At 39.2% G+C, this 22,729-nt stretch overlaps 1 protein-coding gene across 1 annotated transcript in view; it reads left to right on the top strand.

Annotated features, from left to right (window-relative positions):
- ZDHHC17 (zinc finger DHHC-type palmitoyltransferase 17) overlaps positions 1-22,729 on the top strand; it is a 98,765-nt gene that overhangs the window by 36,271 nt on the left and 39,765 nt on the right. Inside the window, exons 6-9 of the mRNA XM_040233979.1 lie at positions 13,351-13,428; positions 14,003-14,147; positions 19,236-19,300; positions 19,945-20,107. Of these exons, the coding sequence (XP_040089913.1) occupies positions 13,351-13,428; positions 14,003-14,147; positions 19,236-19,300; positions 19,945-20,107 (451 nt within the window). The remainder of the gene's footprint in view (positions 1-13,350; positions 13,429-14,002; positions 14,148-19,235; positions 19,301-19,944; positions 20,108-22,729) is intronic.

Raw genomic sequence — 22,729 nt, 5'->3', positions numbered from 1 at the left:
TATGATCTTTTTAATGTGTCGATGGATTCTGTTTGCTAGAATTTCACTGAGGATTTTTGCATTTGTGTTCATCAGTGATATTGGTCTGTAATTTTGTTTGTCATATCTTTATCTGTTTTGGTATCAGGGTGATGGTAGCCTTGTAGAATAAATTTTGAAGTGTTCCTGCCTCTGCAGTTTTTTGGAAGAGCTTGAGAAGCATAGGCATTAGGTCTTCTCTAAATGTTTGATAGAATTTGCCTTTGAAACCATCGGGCCCTAGGCTTTTGGATTTTTTTGGAGATTTTTTACCACAGTTTTGATTATGATTTCCTTGTGATTAGCTTGTTCATAGTCTCAGTTTCTTCCTGGTTCAGTCTTGGAAGATTGAACATTCTAAGAATCTGTGTATTTCTTCTAGGTTGTCCGTTTTATTGGCATACAGTTGCTCTTATGATCTTTTGAATTTCTGCATTGTCTGTTGTAACCTCTCTGTTTTCATCACTAATTTTGTTGATTTGATTCTTCTCCTTTTTTTTCTTGATGAGTATGGCTAATGGTTTGTCAATTTTGTTTATCTTCTCAAAGAACCAGCTTTCAGTTTTTTTGGTTTTTACTATTGTTTCCTTTACTTCTTTTTCATTTATTTCTGCTCTGATCTTTGTGGTTTCTTTCCTTCTGCTAACTTTACGGATTTTTGTTTTTCCTTTTCTAGTTGTTTTAGCTGTAAAGTGAGGTTGTCTATTCGGTATTTTTGTTTCCTGCGGTGGGATTGTGTTGCTATAAACTTCCCTCTTAGAACTGTTTTTGCTGTATCCCATAGGCTTTGAGTTGTGTTTTCATTGTCATTTGTGTCTAGGAATTTTTTAATTGCCCTTTTTATTTCTTCAGTAATCTGTTGGTTATTTAGAAACATATTGTTTAACCTCCATGTGTTTGTGTTTTTTAACGTTTTTTTTTCCTGTAATTGATAACTAGTCACATAGCATTGTGGTCAGAGAAGATGGTTGGTACAATTTCAGTTGTCTTAAATTTACTTAGGCTTGACTTGTGACCCAAGATGTGGTTTATCCCAGAGAAGTTCCATGTGCGCTTGAGAAGAAAGTGGTATTCTACATTTGGATGGAATGTCCTGAAGATATCACTAAGGTCTCTCTGGTCTAGTGTGTCATTTGAGGCTTGTGTTTCCTTACTAATTTGCTGTTTTGATGATCTGTCCATTGGTGTGAGTGGGTGTGAAAGTCTCCAGCTATTACTGTCGTGCTGTCAGTCTCCCCTTTTGTGTCTGTTCGTGTTTGCCTTATGGATTGAGGTGCTCCAGTGTTGGGTGCATATTTACAATCGTTATGTCTTCTTCTTGGATTGATCCCTTGATCGTTATGCAGTGTCCTTCATTGTCTCTTGTTATGTTCTTTATTTGTCTGTTTTGTCAGATATGAGGATTGCTGCTCTGGCTGTCTTTTGATTTCCATTTGCATAGACTATCTTTTTCCATCCTCTTACTTTCAGCCTTCACGTATCTCCAGCTCTGAAGTGGGTCTCTTAAAAGCAGCATATTTATGGATCTTGTTTTTGTGTCCATTCAGCCAGTCTGTGTCTTTTGGTTGGAGCATCTAATTCATTTACATTCAAAGTTGATATGTAGTCCCTTTTGACATTTTCTTGTTTTCGATTTGTTTTTGTAGGTCTTTTCCTTCTCTTGTGTTTCCTGCCTACAGAAGTTCCTTTAACATTTGCTGTAAAGCTGGTTTGGTGGTGCTATATCCTCAGCTCTTGCTTTTGTGTAAATTGACTTCTCCATCAGTTTTGAATGAGATCCTTGCCAGGTAGAGTAATCTTGGTTGTAGATTTTTCCCTTTCAGTACTTGAAGTATATCCTGCCATTCCCTTGACCTGCAGAGTTTCTGCAAAGATCAGCTGTTAATTGTATGAAAATGATTAACAGCTTTCCTTTGTGTGTTACTTTCCCTTGCTGCTTTTAGATTTCTCTCTTTGTATTTAATCTTTGTTAGACTGATTAGTTTGTGTCTTGGTGTGTTTCTCCTTGGGTTATCCTGTTTTGGGAGGACTCTGCTTCTTGGATTTGACCGACTGTTTTCTTTTCCACGTGAGGGAGGTTTTTAACTGTAATCTCTCCAGTTTCCTCGGATCCTTTCCTTTTCCCTTCTTCTTCTGGGACCCCTATAATTTGAATGTTGGTGTGTTTAATATTGTCACAGAGGTTTCTGAGACTATCTTCAGTTCTTTTCATTCTTTTTTCTTTATTCTGCTCTTCAGTAGTTATTTCCAATATTCTGCCTTCCAGCTCATTTATCTGTTCTTCTGCCTGTTACTCTGCTATTGATTCCTTTTACAGTGTTTTTATCTGCATTAATTGTGTTTCTTTCTGTTTATTCTTTATTTTCTCTAGGTCTTTGTTAATGTGTTAATTGATTCTTGGGTTTTCTCCATTCTGTTTTCAAAGTTTTGGACCATCTTGGCTATCATTACTCTGAATTCTTTTTCAGGTAGTTTGCCTATTTCCTCTTCGTTTGTTTGGAATTATAAGTTTTTAACTTGTTGCTTCACTTGTGCAATATTTCCCTTTTTATTTTTTCTAACTTACTGTGTTTGGGGTCTCCTTCTCTCAGGCCTTAGGGCTGTATCCCTCCTTTTTGGTTTCTGCCCATGGTGGGTTAGGTTGGTCCAGTTGTTTGTGTAGGCTACAGGTTGGGAGGACTTGTCTCTGCGTTCTGGTTGGAGGAGGTGAGCTTTCTTCCCTCCGATGAGCAGGGCTGTGTGAGGTGGTATGTTTTAGGGTGTCTGTGGGAAGTCTGTCTGCTGATGATGGAGTTTGTGTTTTTGTCTTGTTTGTTGTTTGGGTGAGGTGTCCTGTGCTGGGTGCTGCCGGACCTTGGATACAGGTGGAGACCTTTGTGGTAGTTCTCACAAATTAGCACTCTTGTGGCTAGGAGCTCTCTGGCTCTAGAGTCTTGTACTCAGAGGTCTCATTCCAGAGGCTCAGGCCTGATCTCTGCTTGGGGAACCAAGATTCCACGAGTTGTTTGTTAGGGCATGAAAGGGGATTAAAACAAAAGACAAAACAAGAAACAAAGGAAAAAACCCAGATAAATGGGAAATAAAGAATCAGACAAATAAAAGCAAAGACAAAGGAACATACACAGACACACACATAAAATTAAAACAGCCCAAGGAAAAGGAGGTAGAAGAGAGTAACCCAGTGACCAAAGGAAGTAAAACATGGCATTGACCAGTTACAAACAACACTAAAACACAAACCAAAAAACAAGACCAAAGCAGAGTGCCAACAGGGGAATAAAGCAGTGAAAACAAAGCAGACCAACAAACATGGTGAAACGGAGAAAGGAGGACAAGAAGAAACCTGCAGAACCAGAAGAGGCCAGTCAGTAGGTTCAATTCCGTTCAGGCGCTCAGTCGTGTCTGGCTCTTGGCAACCCCACGAACTGCAGCAGCCAGGCTTCCCTGTCCATCACCATCTCCTGGAGTCCACCCAAACCCATGTCCATTGAGTCAGTGATGCCATCCAACCATCTCATCCTCTGTCATCCCCTTCTCCTCCTGCCTTCAATCATTCCCAGCATCAGGGTCTTGTCAAATGAGTTAGTTCTTCCCATCAGGGGGCCAATGTATTAGAGCTTCAGCATCAGTCCTTCCAGTGAATATTCAGGACTGATTTCGTTTAGGATGCACTGGTTGGATCTCCTTGCTGTCCAAGGGACCCTCAAGAGTCTTCTCCAGCATCACAGTTCAAAAGCATCAGTTCTTCAGCACTCAGCAATCTTTATAGTCCAGCTCTCACATCCATACATGACTACTGGAAAAACCATAGCTTTGATTAGACAGACCTTTGTTGGCAAAATAATATCTCCACTTTTTAATATGCTCTCTCGGTTGGTCATAACTTTTCTTCCAGGGAGCAACCGTCTTTTAATTTCATGGCTGCAGTCACCATTTGCAGTGATTTTTGGAGACCCCCAAAATAACATTTGTCACTGTTTCCCTTGTTTCCCCATCTATTTGCCATGAAGTGATGGGACCAGATGCTGTGATCTTAGTTTTCTGAATGTTGAGTTTTAAGCCAACTTTTTCACTCTCCTCTTTCACTTTCATCAAGAGGCTCTTTAGTTCTTTGCTTTCTGCCATAAGGGTGTTGTCATCTGCATATCTGAGGTTATTGATATTTCTCCCGGCAGTCTTGATTCAAGCTTGTGCTTCATCCAGCTCAGTGTTTCTCATGATGTACTCTGCATATAAGTTAAATGAGCAGGGTGACAATATACAGCCTTGATGTACTCCTTTCCTGATTTGGGACCACTCTGTTCTTCCATGTCCTGTTCTAACTGTTGCTTCCTGACCTGCATAGAGATTTCTCAGGAGGCAGGTCAAGTGGTCTGGTATTCCCATCTCTTGAAGAATTTTCCACACTTTTGTGGTGATCCACACAGTCAGAGGCTTTGGCATAGTCAATAAAGCAGAAGTAGATGTTTTTCTGGAACTCTCTTGCTTTTTTGATGGTCCAGCAGATATTGGCAATTTGCTCCCTGGTTCCTCTGTCTTTTCTAAATCCAGCTTGAACATCTGAAAGTTCACAGTTCACATACTGTTGAAGCCTAGCTTGGAGAATTTTGAGCATTACTTTGCTAGTGTGTGAGATGAGTGCAATTGTGCAGTAGTTTGAGCATTCTTTGGCATTGCCTTTCTTTGGGATTGGAATGAAAACTGACTTTTTTCAGTCCTGTGGCCACTGCTGAGTTTTCCACATTTGCTGGCATATTGAATGCAGCACTTTCACAGCATCATCTTTTAGGATTTGAAATAGCTCAACTGGAATTCCATCACCTCCACTAGCTTTGTTCACAGTGATGTTTCCTAAGGCCCACTTGAGTTTGCATTCCAGGATGTCTGGCTCTAGGTGAGTGATCACACCATTGTGATTATCTGGGTTGTGAAGTTCTTTTTTGTATAGTTCTTCAGTGTATTCTTGCCACCTCTACTTAATATCTTCTGCTTCTGTTAGGTCCATACAATTTCTGTCCTTTATTGAGCCCATCTTTGCATGAAATCTTCCCTTGGTATCTCTAAATTTTCTTAAGGAGATCTATAGTCTTTCCCATTCTATTGTTTTCCTCTATTTCTTTGCATTGATCACTGAGGAAGGCTTTCTTATCTCTCCTTGCTATTCTTTGGAACTCTGCGTTCAAAGGGGTTGTATCTTTCCTTTTCTCCTTTGCCTTTCACTTCTCTTCTCTTCACAGCTATTTGCAAGGCCTCCTCAGGTAACCATTTTGCCTTTTTGCATTTCTTTTTCTTGGGGATGGTCTTGATCACTGCCCCCTGTATAGTGTCACGAACCTCCACCCATAGTTCATCAGGCAGTCTGCCTGTCAGATCTAATCCCTTGCATCTATTTGTCACTTCTAGTGCATCATCGTAAGGGATTTGATTTAGGTCATACTTGAATGGTCTAGTGGTTTTCCCTACTTTCTTCAATTACATCTGAATTTGGCAATAAGTTCATGATCTGAGCCACAGTAGAGGTAGAAGCGTATAAAGGAAATAAAAGTATGATTAAAATAAAAAAGTTCTTGAAAGCTTAAATAGATATAATAATAAATCAACAGTCATAGCAACAGAGGAAACATCCAGAAGCACCTTTAGATGATGGTGTTTTTCTCGCATCTCAGCCGTCAGTCTCAGTCCATATCCCCTCCGTAGGTTGCTTTCCAAAACTAGGCTGGTCGCTGTACCTGCTGTGGGGACAGCTCAGACCTTCATTTGGCCCTGCTTCTGCGTATTCTTGCCTCCAGTGTCCACAGCTGCCAGAGCTAGGTTGTTTTCTTTTGGGGGAGCTCTCATTATCCTTTTATATGTTCCATAGATACAGAGTCTGCCATGTTGGTCGTGTGGATTTAATCTGCAGCTTGTACAACTGGTAGAAATGTTTTTGTTACTCTTCCTTGGCTACACTGCCTCTGGAGTTCAGTTGTGCCTTTAGCCCACCTCCCCGTGTGGATCGTCCACAGGCATTTGCTCCTGAGACTGCTCTTTGGGACTTGGGTCTGCCTCAGAGAGGACCGGTGCGGAGGTGGTGCAGCTGCTTGGATTGCAGCGCCAGACATGCAGTGGAGCTGGTGGCCATGGGCACAGGAGATAGGGCACTGTTGGGGATTTTTCTAGCCTCTGGCAGCTCTGCCCCTGTGAGGATTGAGTGTGGAGATGGTGCAGCTGCTTGGATTGTGGGAACCCTGGCAGTGCCAAGTAGGCAGGGACACTGGCATCCTCAGGCACAGGGGCTGTGGCACTTTCTGGTAGTGGTGGTGGTGTTAGTGACTCGGTCATGTCTGACTCTTTGTAACCCCACGGACTGTAGCCCACCAGGCTCCTCTGTCCATTGAATTCTCCAGGCAAAGATGCTGGAGTGGGTTGCCATGCCCTTCTCTCGGGGATCATCCCAGCCCAGAGACTGAACCCAGGTCTCCTGCACTGTGGGCAGATTCTTTACCGTCTGAGTCACCAGGAAGGCCCTATTAATCTTTTTTTGTAGCTTCTGGCAGCTGTTGTTCTGAGTTTCACTGGCTCGTCCTTTTCTGTTTCTTGGCACAGCTGGCACTCAAAAGACCCCCCACACACACACAATTGGGGTCCTTCTCTGTTGCTTGGCACAGCTGGCGCTCAAAAGACCCCCTCGGCTGGGATCCTTTTGTTTGCTCCATAGATCAGGCACTCAAAGATCCACCCTCTCTGGGGTGTTTCACCATTGGTCAGCCACCAGCACAGGCGTGTAGGAAAAGAGAGGCTACAATTTTGGCCCCACACCCTGCGCATGACTCAGCAGTATTGCCTTGCCTCCACGGCTGCCTGGCTTTCCTCCAAAGGTATTCCCCACTGTGGTCTGCTTTATGCCCCCTCCAGCTGTCTAAGTGCCGTCAACAGCAGACCACACCCTAGGATTGCTCTCCAGCCCGCACACTCCAGTCTCAGCTGCCACCCGTTCCAGGAGACTTGCATCCTTGTCTGGGGTATGTAGGGCTGTGGCAAGGATTGTCTGTGTGGCTCTTACTCCATTCACTGTCACAGACCAGCTGCTGCACTCTCCCGTCAGCCTCAGATGCCTCCCTCTGTCTGAAGCAGTTGGTCTGATGTGGGGGTCTGCACCCTGCTTCAGTTCCCCAACCCTTGGATGGAGGTCCGGTCCTGCTCACTTTCCTCTTTTTCCCTTCCTTCCTCATCTTACTGAATTTTGTGTGAAAGGAATCTATGTGTTCCTTTCCAGTGGGCAGGGACTCCTGTCCACTCCCAGCTGGTATTCTGTGAGACCTTGTGCGTCTGAAGATGTTTTCCTGGTGCACCTGTGGAGAGAGATGCACTGCCCTGTGCTCCTACTCCTCCACCATCTTCTCTCTCATCCCCCCTTTTTCCCCTAGTGTTTTTATTTTTAATTGAGAGATTAACACAGAAAGCATGGCTTTGTCAGCAACAGTGTGACTACCAAGAACTTAGATGCTCTCTTTTGGAAACAATTTCAAATGCAAATATAATTTTGTTCAAATATTTGCAGCAGATAAGGGACTTGTGTCTGGAACACACACAGAATTTTCACAACTCATGGATAAGCGACAACCCCATTTAAAAATGGGCCAATGATTTTGAAGGTATTTCTCAAAAGAAAATTTACAAAAGGTCTGTAGACTCATGAAAAGTTACTCAGCATCATTAGTTACCAAGGAAATGTAAAACTAAAACCGTGGTGGGTACCACTTCACACCCACTAGGATGAGTATAATAAAGAAGATGGACAATAAGCCTGAGCAGGAATGTAGAAAAATGGGAATCTCAAACATGGCTGATGAGAATGTAAAGGGGGCAGTCAGTTTGGAAAAAAAGAACTTTAGAGCAATTATTTTACTTTATATGTATGCAGGAGAACTGAAAAGCTATGTCCACACAAAGTTTTTAAGCAAACGTTCATAACAGTGTTCTCCATAATAGCCAAAAAGTAGATGCACCACAGATGTTCATCAGCGAATGGCGGATAAAGAAAACGTGTGGTCTGCCCACATGGTGGAATATTATTCATCTGAGTGAAGCACTGACACGTGCTGCAATGTGGATAGACCTTGAGAGCGTGCTCAGTGAAATAAGCTGAACACAAAAGGCCATTAGTGCATGATTCTGTTATAAAAATCCAGAAAAAGCAAATAAAAGAACTGAACGTGGACTGGTGACTGCCAGGGGCTGGGCATGGGGAGGAGGGTAGAGAGGGATGCTCACGCGTTTCTTTCAAGATGATGGGAATTTTCTGGAACTGAACAGAGCTGATGGTTAAGTAAACATCAGTGAGCGGACTGTGGAAATAAAAGATGAACTGCTCCTCCCGTTAGTCACTGGCTTCATTCATCAGGATCGCAAAGAACATCTGGATCCACACTGAGCAAGTCAGGAGTCAGTGGGCTGTGCTGTGGGGTCACGTCTCAGGCCCCCTGTGGGAGCAGGTCCTGGCAGGTAGGGCAGCTGGGGACACAGCAGATGAAGCGACTTAGGTGCCATCTCTATGTGATTCAGTGTGAGAACAGTAGGTTCCTCCTCAAACTCTCAGGGCACCAAACTGGCACCACATTGTACAATCTCTCTTATTTTAACTCTGAGAGGTAGTGAAGGACAGGGAAGCCTGGTGCACTGAGGTCTGTGGCATGGCCAAGACTGAGATCCAACTTAGTGACTGAGTGAAGAACAACAGTCTCTCAACTCGAGAATCAGTCTAAAGCAGTTACAAAAGTGACCTTCTAGAAGTGAGTCAAATCTCCCATGCACTGGCTGAAACAAGCCAGATGACTCTGGTTTGGATGAAAGGTGATCTGTGGTAACAGATTCTGTAGAGCCTTCCTCTTCTCTGTAAAGCTCACCTGAGATGGCTGTGACGGTGACGCGGGAGAGGGGAGAGCCCGCTCCTCACCAGACTCCTGAGCGTGTCAGTAATCAGCTGTACGGGAAATATAAGGAAATGAAGTTGGCTGTTCTTGTGAGCTGTTCAGAGAAGTGCTTGGGTATGAAGCTCTGCAGCGTGTGCAGGATGAAGGCCTCTGCACCGGGCCCGCAGGAACAGTCCAGCTGTCTCCCCAGTACCCCTCCCCACCACAGCAGCTATGCACGAGTGTCTGCACCAGGCTGCAGGCTGTGTCTTCTTGGCTGCACCCACTTGATCAGTGCCCCCAAACCTGGCTAGGCGTGCCCCGGTGGCCACGGGCCCCACCTGCTCACGGTCCAGGAGCGCTGGGCGGTGCCTGTGGGGGTGACCGCTCGGCAGCCAGGGCGTGCGCACCAGAGTTGGAGTTGTGGGGCTGCTGGCTGGGTGTGCTGGCCTGTGGATCCCCCCGCTGCTCTGCTTGCCACAGTGTCTCTGGTCTGCTCCGCTCCCTTCTCTTGTTATTGCTTTCATAGTATGTAGAAAATCCCATGGACAGAGGAGCCTGGTGGGCTGCAGTCCATGGGGTCGCTAAGAGTCGGTCACGACTGAGCGACTTCACTTTCACTTTTCACTTTCATGCACTGGAGAAGGAAATGGCAAACCACTCCATTGTTCTTGCCTGGGGAATCCCAGGGACAGAGGAGCCTAGTGGGCTGCTGTCTGTGGGGTCGCCCAGAATTGGACACGGCTGAAGCGACTTAGCAGCAGCAGGAAGCAAGGTTGCTCTTTGTTCCAGAGGGAGACATTACCTCATCCTCAGGGTTGCTTGATGCGCACACAGCTCTGAGAAACGTCTTATGTGAAGAGTGGTTAGGACCTTGCAGTCTTCTCATATGCTCAGCGAGACACAGGGGAACACCAGAGACCAATGGAGAAGTGTCTTACGTTCCATCAGGACGTGTTAAAGAAACTTACTGCAAGCAAAGCAGTTGGGTCACTTTCATGATGATAAGAGTAAAGTAAGTATAATTTGGAAAGGAGGAGACCTTCACCTAACCTGGATTTCTCATATTTCTAATGTTTTCAAGTGGAAGTCTTTGAGCTGTTCCTTAAACTTTATCCTGATAAAATGAACTAGAAAGGTTTAGTGCAGGTTTTTGCCTTTAGTAGTCTTCTGTTACCTCAAGATTCTTCATTAACAACAGATGATAACGCTTAGAGTCTCTGATTTCAGTTTGATTTCAAGTCAAGGTGTTGGTAATGAGTATGGGGCTTTGTTAAAAAGCATGCAGCTTATAAATTCTGAGGATACCCTGTGTGTGTGGCTTACTCTTCTCTGGCAACATGTAAGTTTTTATTCTTTATCCTCCACTTTGTGAAAATTTACATCATTGTACATTGATATGGTCCTTTTATAGCTGTTGTACTTGGGGGAGATTTTTAAGTTTATCTTATAATCCTTCTTTTGAATTTTTAATTTTATCTATTGTGTTTTCAATTTGGAGCATTCTTTGTTGATCTCTACCTCTCACCCCACTTTAAAAAAATGTTTTGTTCTTACGTCATGAGTATTATATTTTATTTTTTTGGCAGATATTAATTATTTGTTGCTCGGTCACTCAGTCACGTCCAGCTCTTTGCGACCCTGTGGACTGCAGCACAGCAGGCCTCCCTGTCCTTCACCATCTTCTGGAGCTTGCTCAGATTCGTGTCCATCGAGTCAGTGGTGCCATCCAACCATCTTGTCCTCTGTCGTCCCCTTCTCATCCTGCCTTCAGTCTTTCCCAGCAACAGTCTCTTTTTTAAGGTTTTTTTCTCTGTATATTATTTATTTGGAGCTTCTGTTTATTTTGGTCTCCTTCCATATTTGAAGTTTTCTTCAATTATCTGATCGTGTTTGACCATTCATACTTAGGAGAGACAGAACAGACTGATTAGAAGTTGTGGAACTTAGAGAGTTCACAGCAGGAACCTCCCACATGTCCCTTCGGCATGTAAACTTTGACTGCTGCATTTTCAGTGTCTCCTGTGTTTCTGTGACGTAATTCCTCGAGTCCCTAAACTTCTCTGGTAAAAATGCGCTGAATACACCTTTTGGCAAATACTGAATGACTGAATGTTAAAATCAGCAGGAGCATGAGAAGTTTAAGGACACTAGAATCAGTCTAATTTTAATAGAGTTTCAGTTATCACTGTAATATCATTGAAAATTTGAATAGTCACATTTTAAGAATACATCGCACAAAGAAAACCAGTATAGTCTTAAACTAGTTTTGCTTGATTGCTTCCATGTCACTAAAATGCCTGTGTGTGTGTCTGTGTTAGTTGCTCAGTCGTGTCCCACTCTTTGCAGCTCTGTTGGCTGTAGCCCACCAGGCTCCTCTGTCCATGGCATTCTCTAGACAAGAATACTGGAGTGGGTTGCCATTTCCTCCTCCAGGCATCTTCCTGACCTAGGGGTCAGATCTGGGTCTTCTGCATTGCAGAGAGATCTTTACTGTCTGAGCCACCAGGAAAGCCCAAAATGCGTGCTGGTGCTGCTGCTAAGTCGCTTCAGTCGTGTCCGACTCTGTGCGACCCCATGGACTGCAGCCCACCAGGCTCCTCTGTCCATGGCATTCTCCAGGCAAGAGCACTGAAGTGGGATGCCATTGCCTTCTCTGCAAAATGCCTGTGGTGATGCTAAATAAATAATTACTTTCGGTGAGAATATAAGTTGGAAAACAACAAATTTTCAGCAACTTATATTGACTTTGAACCACTGTTTCTGTTTACAGTCCAGCTTCTTGCCTCTTCCTTTTGTTGTAACTCTTACCTTTAATCCCTTAACTTTTCTAGGGTTTGAAAACATATTCTGGCTTGCTTCTCATTGGTGTTTCTGAAGACATTTGGGTTTTAGCTCTTTGCTTTTCCTCTTTCAGATATCTGTTGCTATCTCTTGTTCACTGATACTCTCTTCTCAGACCTAGGGATCATTAGTACCTGGAAGTACATATCTTGATAATAACCTTCTTATAGTATTGCAAGGAGGCTTAGGTTTAACAGTAATAATTATAAGATTTCAGAATTTTGGAGCTTTGAACAAAGATCTTCAAGCTACAAAGAATAACATAAAAGTATGGTATTTTTCTTCCAGAAGTTTACACAATGAAAAAGATGATAGAAGTTATTAGCATGCAGAAAAAAAGTTCCCCTATCCTTGTGAAAAAAAAAGTTGTACTCTAGAACGTTGGAAATCACTCTTTGCCATAATCCTAGCATGAATTTGAAATCTGAGTAAAAATACCTCTCAGGGATACAGCTATATTAACTATAGAAAGGCAATAAAATTGCTTTTAAAAAACCTCTCTAGTTGGAGTTTTTAAGAAAATATTTCCTGTCAAAGCAGTTCTTTGGCAGTGCTGTACTTCTCGTTCGGCTCAAAAAACCCATTTTTAATTATTACATTGAAGTCTGCTGAGTATCTCAAGAAACCATTTAGGAGTATTTGAATATTTGTGTTCAGACTGTCTGATATTTTGGACTGAAAGTATGTTAGTCTGGAAATACTTTTAAGTTACTTCAAGCTATTCTATATGATAGAGTGGAATTGGGCCCATCATTGCATAATGCCATAAAAGCAGCAACTTAAGTATACAAAGAAGAAAATTTCTGAATCAGGCTCATAAGTATGAATGTATTAAATGTGTAGAACTATGAGCTTTAAGAGTGAATGCATTAGTGACCCAGAGCAGTAATTGCTTAGACCAGCTTAAAGAACCTCTCTCAAATACTTGCCATCAAATGCGTTGAAATCATTTGTATTCAAGATTCATTGCATTAATCAGTTTGAAAGCAAGCATTATGTAAACAGCTAGGTCCTGTTCGTTTCAGAGAATACCAAGATGTTACAGCATTTAATTTGGTGAGCAATGAGGTTGCTCTTTTCTTTTTAAAGCAACATAACTTTAAAAGCATCACAAATAAGGCATCATGAAAAACCTCTGTGTTACACTTTACAGTTTAGAAAACTCCTTCACATACACTGTTTGGTTTAACCTACAGTAATCTTGTGAGGAAGGTAAAACTGAGCTGCTACCCGTGGTAGGTTAAGTGTCTGGCCTACTCTACAGCTGCTCTGCTTCCCAGACTTCTACCTGATCCTACTATAGGATCCAAATCTTGTGGCTCGGACTGCTTTCTTTCTTATATGATGGTGGTTTGGCTTTGCTATTCTTTTTTGTAATTAAAAACATTGTTTTCCTTTTACTTCTGAACCAAACAAGACAGATACGTTTCACATAAAATTCTTCTAATATATTTTAAAACCTCACAGAAGACTGTTTATTGTCAGAGGCGTGAGCTAGCATGAGGTCTAAACTAAAGGATTATTTCTTTATTTTTTGTATAATTTCTTAAAATTGAACTTGGAAATTGTCTTAATTATTTAAAATTTTGTCTTATAGATACTATATTTCGAAAGGTGCTATTGTGGATCAACTTGGAGGAGACCTAAATTCAACTCCATTGCACTGGGCCACAAGGTTTACATTTACTTCTGGATTTTTTTCCTCTTTTAGCAGTCTTTAAGCAGCTTTTTAAAAGAATGATATGCTGAAATGAATGGGAGAACTTGTTATGCTGGTAGTTAATAGCAATAATGTACTCACTTATTGCTGTCCAGGGTTACTTGTGTTGAAAGCAAAGTTTATGGTCCGAAGTGTCCTTTAGGAATTAACCATGCTGACATTCCAGTTAATTTTAAGATGGGGTTAAATTTTGGAATACTTTTGCCGTCTATATATGTTTACAGTGAAAGAAGTGTCTAGTTCATGGGGCAATTAAGGTCATATTGGAATAGGATTAATAGAATATAGTAACTATTTAATACATATTTAAAGAAGTTATGAGTATAAATTTTCAGACTTTTACACCAGTTAAGACTTAAGAACATAAAATCCTAAATGTGTCTTGACGTATATTTGTTTTAAAAAAACATAAAATAAGGTTTTTCTAATCTTTTTTTACCATTACTCTATTTTTTTTTAAAAGATCTTTCCAGAGTTTCTTGTTTGAAATAACTTTATATATTTAAGTGTTTATTCTTTTATGTTTTAGACAAGGCCATCTATCTATGGTTGTGCAACTAATGAAATATGGTGCAGATCCTTCACTAATTGATGGAGAAGGATGTAGCTGTATTCATTTGGCTGCTCAGTTTGGACATACCTCAATTGTTGCTTATCTCATAGCAAAAGGACAGGTAAAAAAAATCACAATGGGGTAGATTGTAATCAAACTTTCTTCATGGTTTGAATACCTAAGATCATTGGTGTTAAGAAGTGTAACAGTCTAGTGATGTTAAAATAGTACTTTCTGATGAATGAAGAGAGTAAATAAATGAGCTGTTTATTGCAGTTAACATAAAAATACAAAAACCAGTTATGATCCAGATAATGATTCATTAAGTTGGTTTTTTATTTACAGTAGTGGTAGACATGAATTCCAGAAAGTAAGGGAGATAATTTAAGTTGTCTATTTTTTCTCCTTAATTACACCCTTTGAATATATTATCTGAATTCATTTAAACTGTTTTGAACATATTACTGGTTGTTTTCTATATTAAGTCCCTCTCAAGGGGGATACATTCCTCTCTCATTTTCTCTGTTTCTGATGTATAAAATACTGCTCCTTACATGTCAGAAGAATTTTCATGATTTAAGTGGTTCTTCCTAATTGCTCCTGAATATGTAGTGACTATAATCATATTAAATATTATCAGTTTATGTGTACCATGATTTTCTAATAGCAACTGTATTTTGTTAAAAGTTATATCACTTAATTTTTCTTTCATGAGTTTTTTCTAGTTGTACTTAAACATTAGTTTTTAGCTAAGGATCTTATCATAAAAGTAAGATAAATGATTTTAATTCAGTGTTGTTAAAATATATTTGTTATTTTAATGTAAAACATTAGATTCAGGATTTGAATAGTATTTATTTTATGAATCCTTTGAGGTATTTGCTGTTGACAGTGCCGGTCAGTGATGACTGTGTGTTGTACGCTATTGTTAAGAAAAGGAGGCTGAGGCTGGTTAATTGTTGAAAGGAGGAGTTATATCATCTGTTGCTGTGTTAAAGACTACCCCCTAAATCTGATGGTTTTAGAATAGCACCCACCATTATATTTCACAGTTCTCTGGGTTAACTGGGCTTGGCTGGGTGGTTCTTCTTGTGAATGGCAGGGGGGACATATATAGGGGCTCTGCTGGGCTGGAGAATGCTCATTTGCATCCCTTGTATCTTGATAGGAATGGCCAGAAGGCTGGGCTCACTTGGGATACCAGACAACTAGGCCTCTCTCTTTCTCTCCATGCAGTGCCAGAATTTTTCCTTCTCCACAATACCCCTCCACATGCTCTCTCTAGCAGGGAAACTTGGTGGTGCAGAGCTCCCCAGAGAGCAAAAGCAGAACTTGTCTGCCTTTTTAAAGGTTTTGAACCAGCATGGCAACATTTCTGCTCTATTCTGTCAATTAAACCAAGTAACAGGGTCAGCCTCTATTCATTGTGGGAACACAGAGGTTTGCACACCCTAAGAGGAGGTTTATTGGAAGCTGCCTTTGGAGACCAGCTACCGGGAGGGCTCCCCTTTGCTCTGCTACAGTTCCTTCTAGACTGGGGATAAGAGCAGTAGATGGCGCTGTTGCACGTGACGTTGTCGTTGGTGGCCTTCTCTATTACAGACGCAAGTTTACAGTACATGTTCACCTTTTTCCTTCCCGGTTTTAGGTGGGTGGGAATAGTGGAGTAAAGTTTTGACTCTTTTTGTTACTTTATTGATTTTTGAGGTGTAATCATTTTAACTCTGGCATAGTATGTAGGCTATAAAATTCTTAAAGAGTAGAGTTTTTTGTCACAGTAACTTTTGTGCAGTAAATACATGATAATGTTAATGAATGTCTGACAGATAATTCGTTTTCTTTTTCATGAGTAATTTTTTTTTCCTGCTTACAAAAGTAACATACTTACTGTAAAGTATTCAAACATAATAGAAAAATATGGCTTAGAGAATGAAATCTCACCTTCCTTTACTTCCTCACCCCCACTGAGATCTCTTCCTCTAATGGTTTACTATATATTTTTCCAGAATTTGTCAGTGTATATGCTAAAATATTATAGAAAGAAAACCCCTCTAATGTGCATTCCATTGTACTTTGAGTGGGTTCCAAAGTCCTTCTCTGGCCTATTGAACTGTGTGTGGTCAGCCCTGGAAGCCTGTGATCTCATCTTCTGTCATCTCTCCCTCCCTCACTGCTTTTACCACACCTGTCTTGCAGTTTGCTGAACAGCTTTGATAAGTTTTGTCATAAGGCTTTTGTGCCTGCTCTTCTTCTGCTTGGTATTTCTTTTCTCAGTCACACAGTTCGCTCTCTTTTTCCCTCTCACTTTAATCAGATGTTTGTTCAATTTTGATTAGTTCTGATTAGTTCCCAATTATAAGCAGTAATAAAATTATTGTATTTCTAATTCCTTCTTATTCTTCTCCGCCTTATTTTGTCATCAGTCAGTGATACTGTTTTTCTTAATGTTAACTTTGTTCTGATAAATATAACTTATATTTCTGTTACTTGATTTTTCAGCTCTAAATAATATTCTTTGACTCATAGCTATCACAGGGTAGACACTCATTATGCTTTCTTTTCAGCCTTTTCCCACTCCCACCCCCCATTTTTTATTAATTGTGCCAAATTTACATCCTTAGAACATATAACATTTCCATTCAGTTTGTCATTCTATTCATCACAATTGTTTCATTTTAGTTATACTGTTAAATATATTTAGTGCTCACTACCAATTCTTTTGAATGATTTTCAGGGGAAAATGCTAAGTAATGGAGCCCTGTTGATCATGGAATTCCCATAACCTTTTGATCTGGGCTTGTTAATTCTTCCTAATAGAGAATACTCATACGTCCAGGCTGAACTTGGAAAAGAAGTACCAAGTTTTAAATCCTGACCCAAAGAGAGAAAAGGTTGATTTTCATTTTTCTTTTAGTACTCTAGAGGTGTGGCCTAGTTTTACATTTTTTATTTATTAACATTTTTAATACTGTCACTTTTTAAAAACGATAACGCAGAGACTTATGACTAAGAAGGAAGAAGATACTTAAACATGAGAATTTACATATTTGTTCTAATTGGACATCAAATGTAGTTGAGCTTTCTTGAAACCAGGGCAGTGAAGGAAGTAAAATAAGTGACAGTACTCAACTCTCATGTAAGAAACAAGGAAGTTTGTCATTTCTTCAGAGAAGTTTTTTTTTTAAGATTTTCATTGGGGGGAAAAAAAAACATGTATAATGTAAATATTGAGTGAGGTTACATGAAATATTCCCAACAACACGTAGAATAAATTTAGAAATGGATTTGTAGTGATAAGGCACAACGTTTAACTATAGTTTTCATGAGACAGACTAAAACTAGTGATGTCCAAGGAGGATATGTTATCACTTGTCTCGGCTTTTTTTCTCTTTACCTCAGTATATTTGGACATTTGAGACATACTCCCATCAGTGAGAGTGGCTTACAGAGAACTGTACGTAGAGTTATGAAGTGTTTTAACAGTGCACTCACTATAACTGTGTTCTCACCGCTGGGTGGTAGATTAGATAACATATGTTGGATAACATCTGCAGGTTTGATGTAGTCCAGGAATAGGAGATGGGGATGGGACGAAGAGGAAACAATTTTTATTGAATGTCTGTTATAGAATTAGGTTGCCTTACACACATCATTCCATTTAATCATCACAGGGATCTTATGAAGCCATTATTTGTATTCACATTTGTAGATGGGAAAGCTGAGGTTCAGAGAATTATAGTAATTTTGCCAATTTTACAGTTATTAAGTGATGGAGCTAGGAATTCAAAATCATGTCTGTCTTGGTCTAATGCCCATGCCTTTCCCAAGCCTAGAAGAGTAGATAGGTAAACATGTCTCTTCATTTAACAGATGGTTTTTGATTATTCTCCGTGCCCCGAAAAGTAGATACAAAGATGACTTTAAAACAATTTTGATCTTTAAAGAAGTCCTGTTATAGTTAATGAGACAGATGCCTCAGGTAAATAGCAGAATCAAGCCAAATTGATTGCTGGAGTGGGTCAAGAGAAAGAATTTTAGGGAAGTGAAACGAATAGAATCTCTGATACATTAGCATGTCTTGAAAGAAGATTTAGATAACTTGAGAAGAGTTTGGGTTGAATAGGTTGTAGTTTTAGTTCTAATTTGCTAAAAAGAAAAAAAAAAATTAAGCAAAAGGGAGAAAAAAATAGAGTACCAAGGAAAGCAAAAAGCTGGGTAGGAGAGGCAAAGTAATCATGGTTTCTACATAACTTTGTTGGGAATAGTATTCATATATATTTATAATAAAGTAAGTGTCAAATATTTATAGAACCTGAATTATTATCTCTTCAGAGGAAGGAATAGGAAAGGTGTGTGTCTGTGATGGGCAGTGAGAGGAAAGAGAGAATATGCCTTTTACATACTGAGGCTCTGTAAAATGTGGAAATAGAGGATAGTGCCTAAAATGGAAAAATCAAAAAGTGCCAATTCAGGTTTTTTATTTTAAGTATATGGGAGCAAAAAGCACAATAAACAATGAGTTTTACAAAAAATGAAAATGGTAGGGAGTAAGACAGAGGATTGCTTTATTACTTTGCTTTTTTACCACAGACTTTGTAGAGTTAGTTAATTCTAAAAATGTTTATGCATAGTGACATAGTGATAAAAAGCATTTTAAAACAAGGAACAAGTTCAGTAAATTTTAGTAGATTCAGAACATTTGACTCTTTTAAAATTTATTGAATTTATTCTTTGTTTTAAAATGACTAGAAATAAACAGAGTTTTATTATTCCCTCATATCATGAATTAATATAAATAAGTTTTTCAGAGACATGTCATTGATTGAATCTATCCATTGTGGGTGAAAGATCAAGGGTAGGTCAAGATCTTTAAAAGGCTGAGTGAAGCATCATAAATAGAAGTTAATTAAATATTAAATATATGTTTTTATTTATAAATAAGTAACATATATCCATATTAATTTGAATATTTAATAATAATAAATAATGAATAGTTTTACTTTAAAGTTAAGAAAGGAAAAGTTTATAAATCAACCTTGACTGAGTGGTGTCCTCATGTCGGCTTCTTTTGTGATGTGTAAATTACGTTTTTCTAAGTACATGTGGTAGGGACTTAGACATTTTTACTGTCTGACTTTTTACTCTGTCAGGATGTAGATATGATGTAAGGACTTAGACATTTTTACTGTCTGACTTTTTACTCTATCAGGATGTAGATATGATGGATCAGAATGGGATGACGCCTTTAATGTGGGCAGCTTATAGAACACATAGGTATGTAACCATTATAAAATACTTATTCAGATCATTTTCAGCATGATAAAATGTAAAACCAGTGATGAGAAAAAGCAATTAATGTTATACTTATTAATATTTAAAATTCTTACAGTGAACACATAGTATATAACACAGATTATCCTTTTGGATATTTTGAGTCTTTATATTTACCTTTATGTTGGTGATTGTAGTTCCCTTAAGGTAGTCTTAAGCAGTTGCCAAGAATGGAAGATGCTACCTTCTTATTAAAAGTATAACACATTTTTTATATGACTGGCATATTGGCAAGTTTAACATTAATAAGTTGCCTTAAATCATTTTTGGAACAATCTAGATTTAAATTTAAAATTTTAATTGTTTAAGTATTTAAATATTAACGACATTAACTCCATGATGTAGAATATAAACATCAGGACCAAGTGTGCTCTCTCTTGGGACTAGTTTACGTTCTGTGATGTAGAACATACTTAATTCTTCATGTTAAAAATGTTGTCTCATTACTCATTATAAAATTGTCGAAAATAGGTGAGAATAGAAGTGTTCCAAGATGGAATATAACCACAGTCAGTTTAGTGTCTGTAATGATTTCTATAATTGAAATTAGGGTTGTTGTTGTTGTTGTGTTTTTTTTTCCTTTTCAGTGTGGATCCAACTAGATTGCTTTTAACATTCAATGTTTCAGTTAACCTTGGTGACAAGTATCACAAAAACACTGCTTTGCATTGGGCAGTACTAGCAGGGAATACCACAGTCATTAGTCTTCTTCTGGAAGCCGGAGCTAATGTTGATGCCCAGAATATCAAGGTAAAAATAGCCTCTATTGATTGTGCTTTGTGAAATGTGGTTACCAAGACTGGAATTCTTTAATAAAACTTAGGTTTTCTAATAGACTGTCAGAGGTGGAAGAAACTTACTTATTCTCAACCCTTTGCTTCCATGCAAGAATTTGTTTTGAAAAACTAATTTATTTATTTTCGTCTTTTAGTATTGAAGTATTTTTCAGATTTTGGTGACCTTTTCATTACTGAATTCTTACTGACTTTTATCTCTTTATAGCTGAATAGTTTTCTGATTTCTTTAAGAAGATTATTGCACTAAGATCCCACATGTGGCACCATCCAACCTAAATAAATAATATCATTGCAGAGAATCACAGATTTTTATCCCAAGTATGCATAATAACTTTGAGTAATTTCTTGACTTGGTCATTAATTATCTTATTTTTATAAAGGTCAAGACCTTTAAATTTGATAATCACCTCTATGATATTTATAGGAGAATTTCTCTCCCCTAAATGCTGGAGTAATCCAAGAAAAATGTACCCCAAAAGTATACAAGATGTTAACATTTACACTCTGAGCATTTTAGAAATTTATAGACATTTTTATGAATACCTGCAAGAAAATTCTATTGATAATCTTAAACTTTGGTTAACCATTCTCAGTGTTAAAGCTTGTCTTTTAGCAACAGACTTTTTCTGTGAAATGACTTTAAAATTTTAAACATCTTTTAATAATGTGCCTTCTTAAATAACTTTGTACTCATTAACAAATGTTGTTTAATTTTGACTATAAGCCATAGTATTTTCTTAGTCATGCCTCTTAAATTTCTAAGGAATATATGCTATTTAAATATTAAAGGAATTTGAATTGCATAATAATCTAAAATGGCAATCAAAAAGTTGGTTATCTCCTGCTGGATCAGGGCATCTTTTTATGTAGCAGTGAATAGTTCTTTCTCTGTTTGATTACTCTGAGAAGATTAAACTACTAAAATAAAATAGCTTAGACTAATTTATTTACGATTACAACCAATTTTTAGAAATGAGTCTCTAACTGAAAGTACTTAGTTAAAAGTTAATATCAAATATCTTATTGGAAACACTAAGAAATTGAGAAAAGCATGTATTTTATTTTACCTTTTTTCAATTTCAAGTCTTTTTGTCTCTACCCAAAGTGATCAGAATGGTCTAGTTACCTGCTGGTAAATTTATGGAAAGAGGACAGGCAACTTACCCTCATGTCTGACGTGTGATGAGCACTCCTTTAAATTTTGTTGACCGAATGAAGATTCTTGTCTTGAGCTTCACTCCTAGGCTGGTTTTCATGACTGTGGTGGCATACTTCTCTGCCACTTCTGAAATCATAGAGAGAAATTTTTACTTTTCCAACCATTCTAAAGTAGGAAGTTCTGAAAAATTCGTCACATTGTAATCAGTAAATTAGGCTGATCCCAAGGCCTGAAGAAAAAGAAAGGAGGAGTTTGACTAAACCTAACCAGTATCCCTGTGAGAAAAAATTAACGAGATGACCTTATATTTTATGGTCTGAATTGCTTTACAGTGTGATTTTTCTTCTTTTAGCTACTGGATAGCCATTCCTGAAGTGAGTCATGCCTCAGGAATACATTTCCAGTATTTAGTGTTATATTTTAACCAGTTTCACTATGGCAAATAGTGTATGTCCATAGACCTTGCCAAGAATCATATAGATATGTTGAAATTACAGTAGTACCAAAGAATTATGACAAAGTGACGGCACAGTTTTATAATTTGAAACTAGTAGTATGTATTTTCAGAGCATTTAGAATGATCTTTTCTTAGCATATAAAAATTTGGATAACTTTCCATGAACTTCAGTCATGAACTTTTAAGTATTTGAGATGTGGTTTGTAAGTTTAATGTCCTTTCATCTTGTACTCAAAATTAACCATTGTATAAACTTCTGATAAGCTTTTGGCTTCCCAGGCAGCTTAGTGATTAAGAATCTGACTGCCAGTGCGGGAGACTGGTGGGCTACCATCCACGGGGTCACAAAGAGTCAGACATGACTGAGTGACTAACGCTTTCACTTTCATACAGCTCCCAGGTGTAGAACATAATGATTTGACATTTGTACACCTTGCAGAATGACCAACATGTCCAGTAAACATCTATCACCATCACAGTTACAAATTTCTTTTTTCCTGTGATGTAAACCCCTCAAGATTTGGGCTTCCCAGATGAACATAGTGGTAAAGAACCTGCCTGTCAGGGCAGTGTACTTAAGAGACACGGGTTTGATCCCTGGGTCAGGAAGATCCCTTGGAGGTGCGGGGGGGGTGTGGGGATGGCAACCCACTCCAATATTCTTGCCTAGAGAATCCCATGGACAGAGGAGCCTGCGTTGCAAAGAGTTGGACACAACTAAAGTGACTTAGCACGCCGATGATGCAAACCCTCAAGATATGTACTCTTGGTGACTTCTGAATCTGCACTAGAGTATTGTTAACCGTGGGCTTCACTCGTGGCTCAGTTGTAAACAACCTGCCTGCAATGCAGGAGATGTGACTTCCCGTCCTTGGGTCGGGAAGATCCCTCTGGAGGAGGAAATGGCAACCCCCTCCAGTACTCTTGCCTGGAAAATCCCACGGACAGAGGAGCCTGGC

This window comes from Oryx dammah, unplaced genomic scaffold (assembly GCF_014754425.2).
Source record: "Oryx dammah isolate SB20612 unplaced genomic scaffold, SCBI_Odam_1.1 HiC_scaffold_29, whole genome shotgun sequence".
Classification (NCBI taxonomy): Eukaryota; Metazoa; Chordata; class Mammalia; order Artiodactyla; family Bovidae; genus Oryx; species Oryx dammah.
This window is presented reverse-complemented; position numbering and strand designations above follow the sequence as displayed.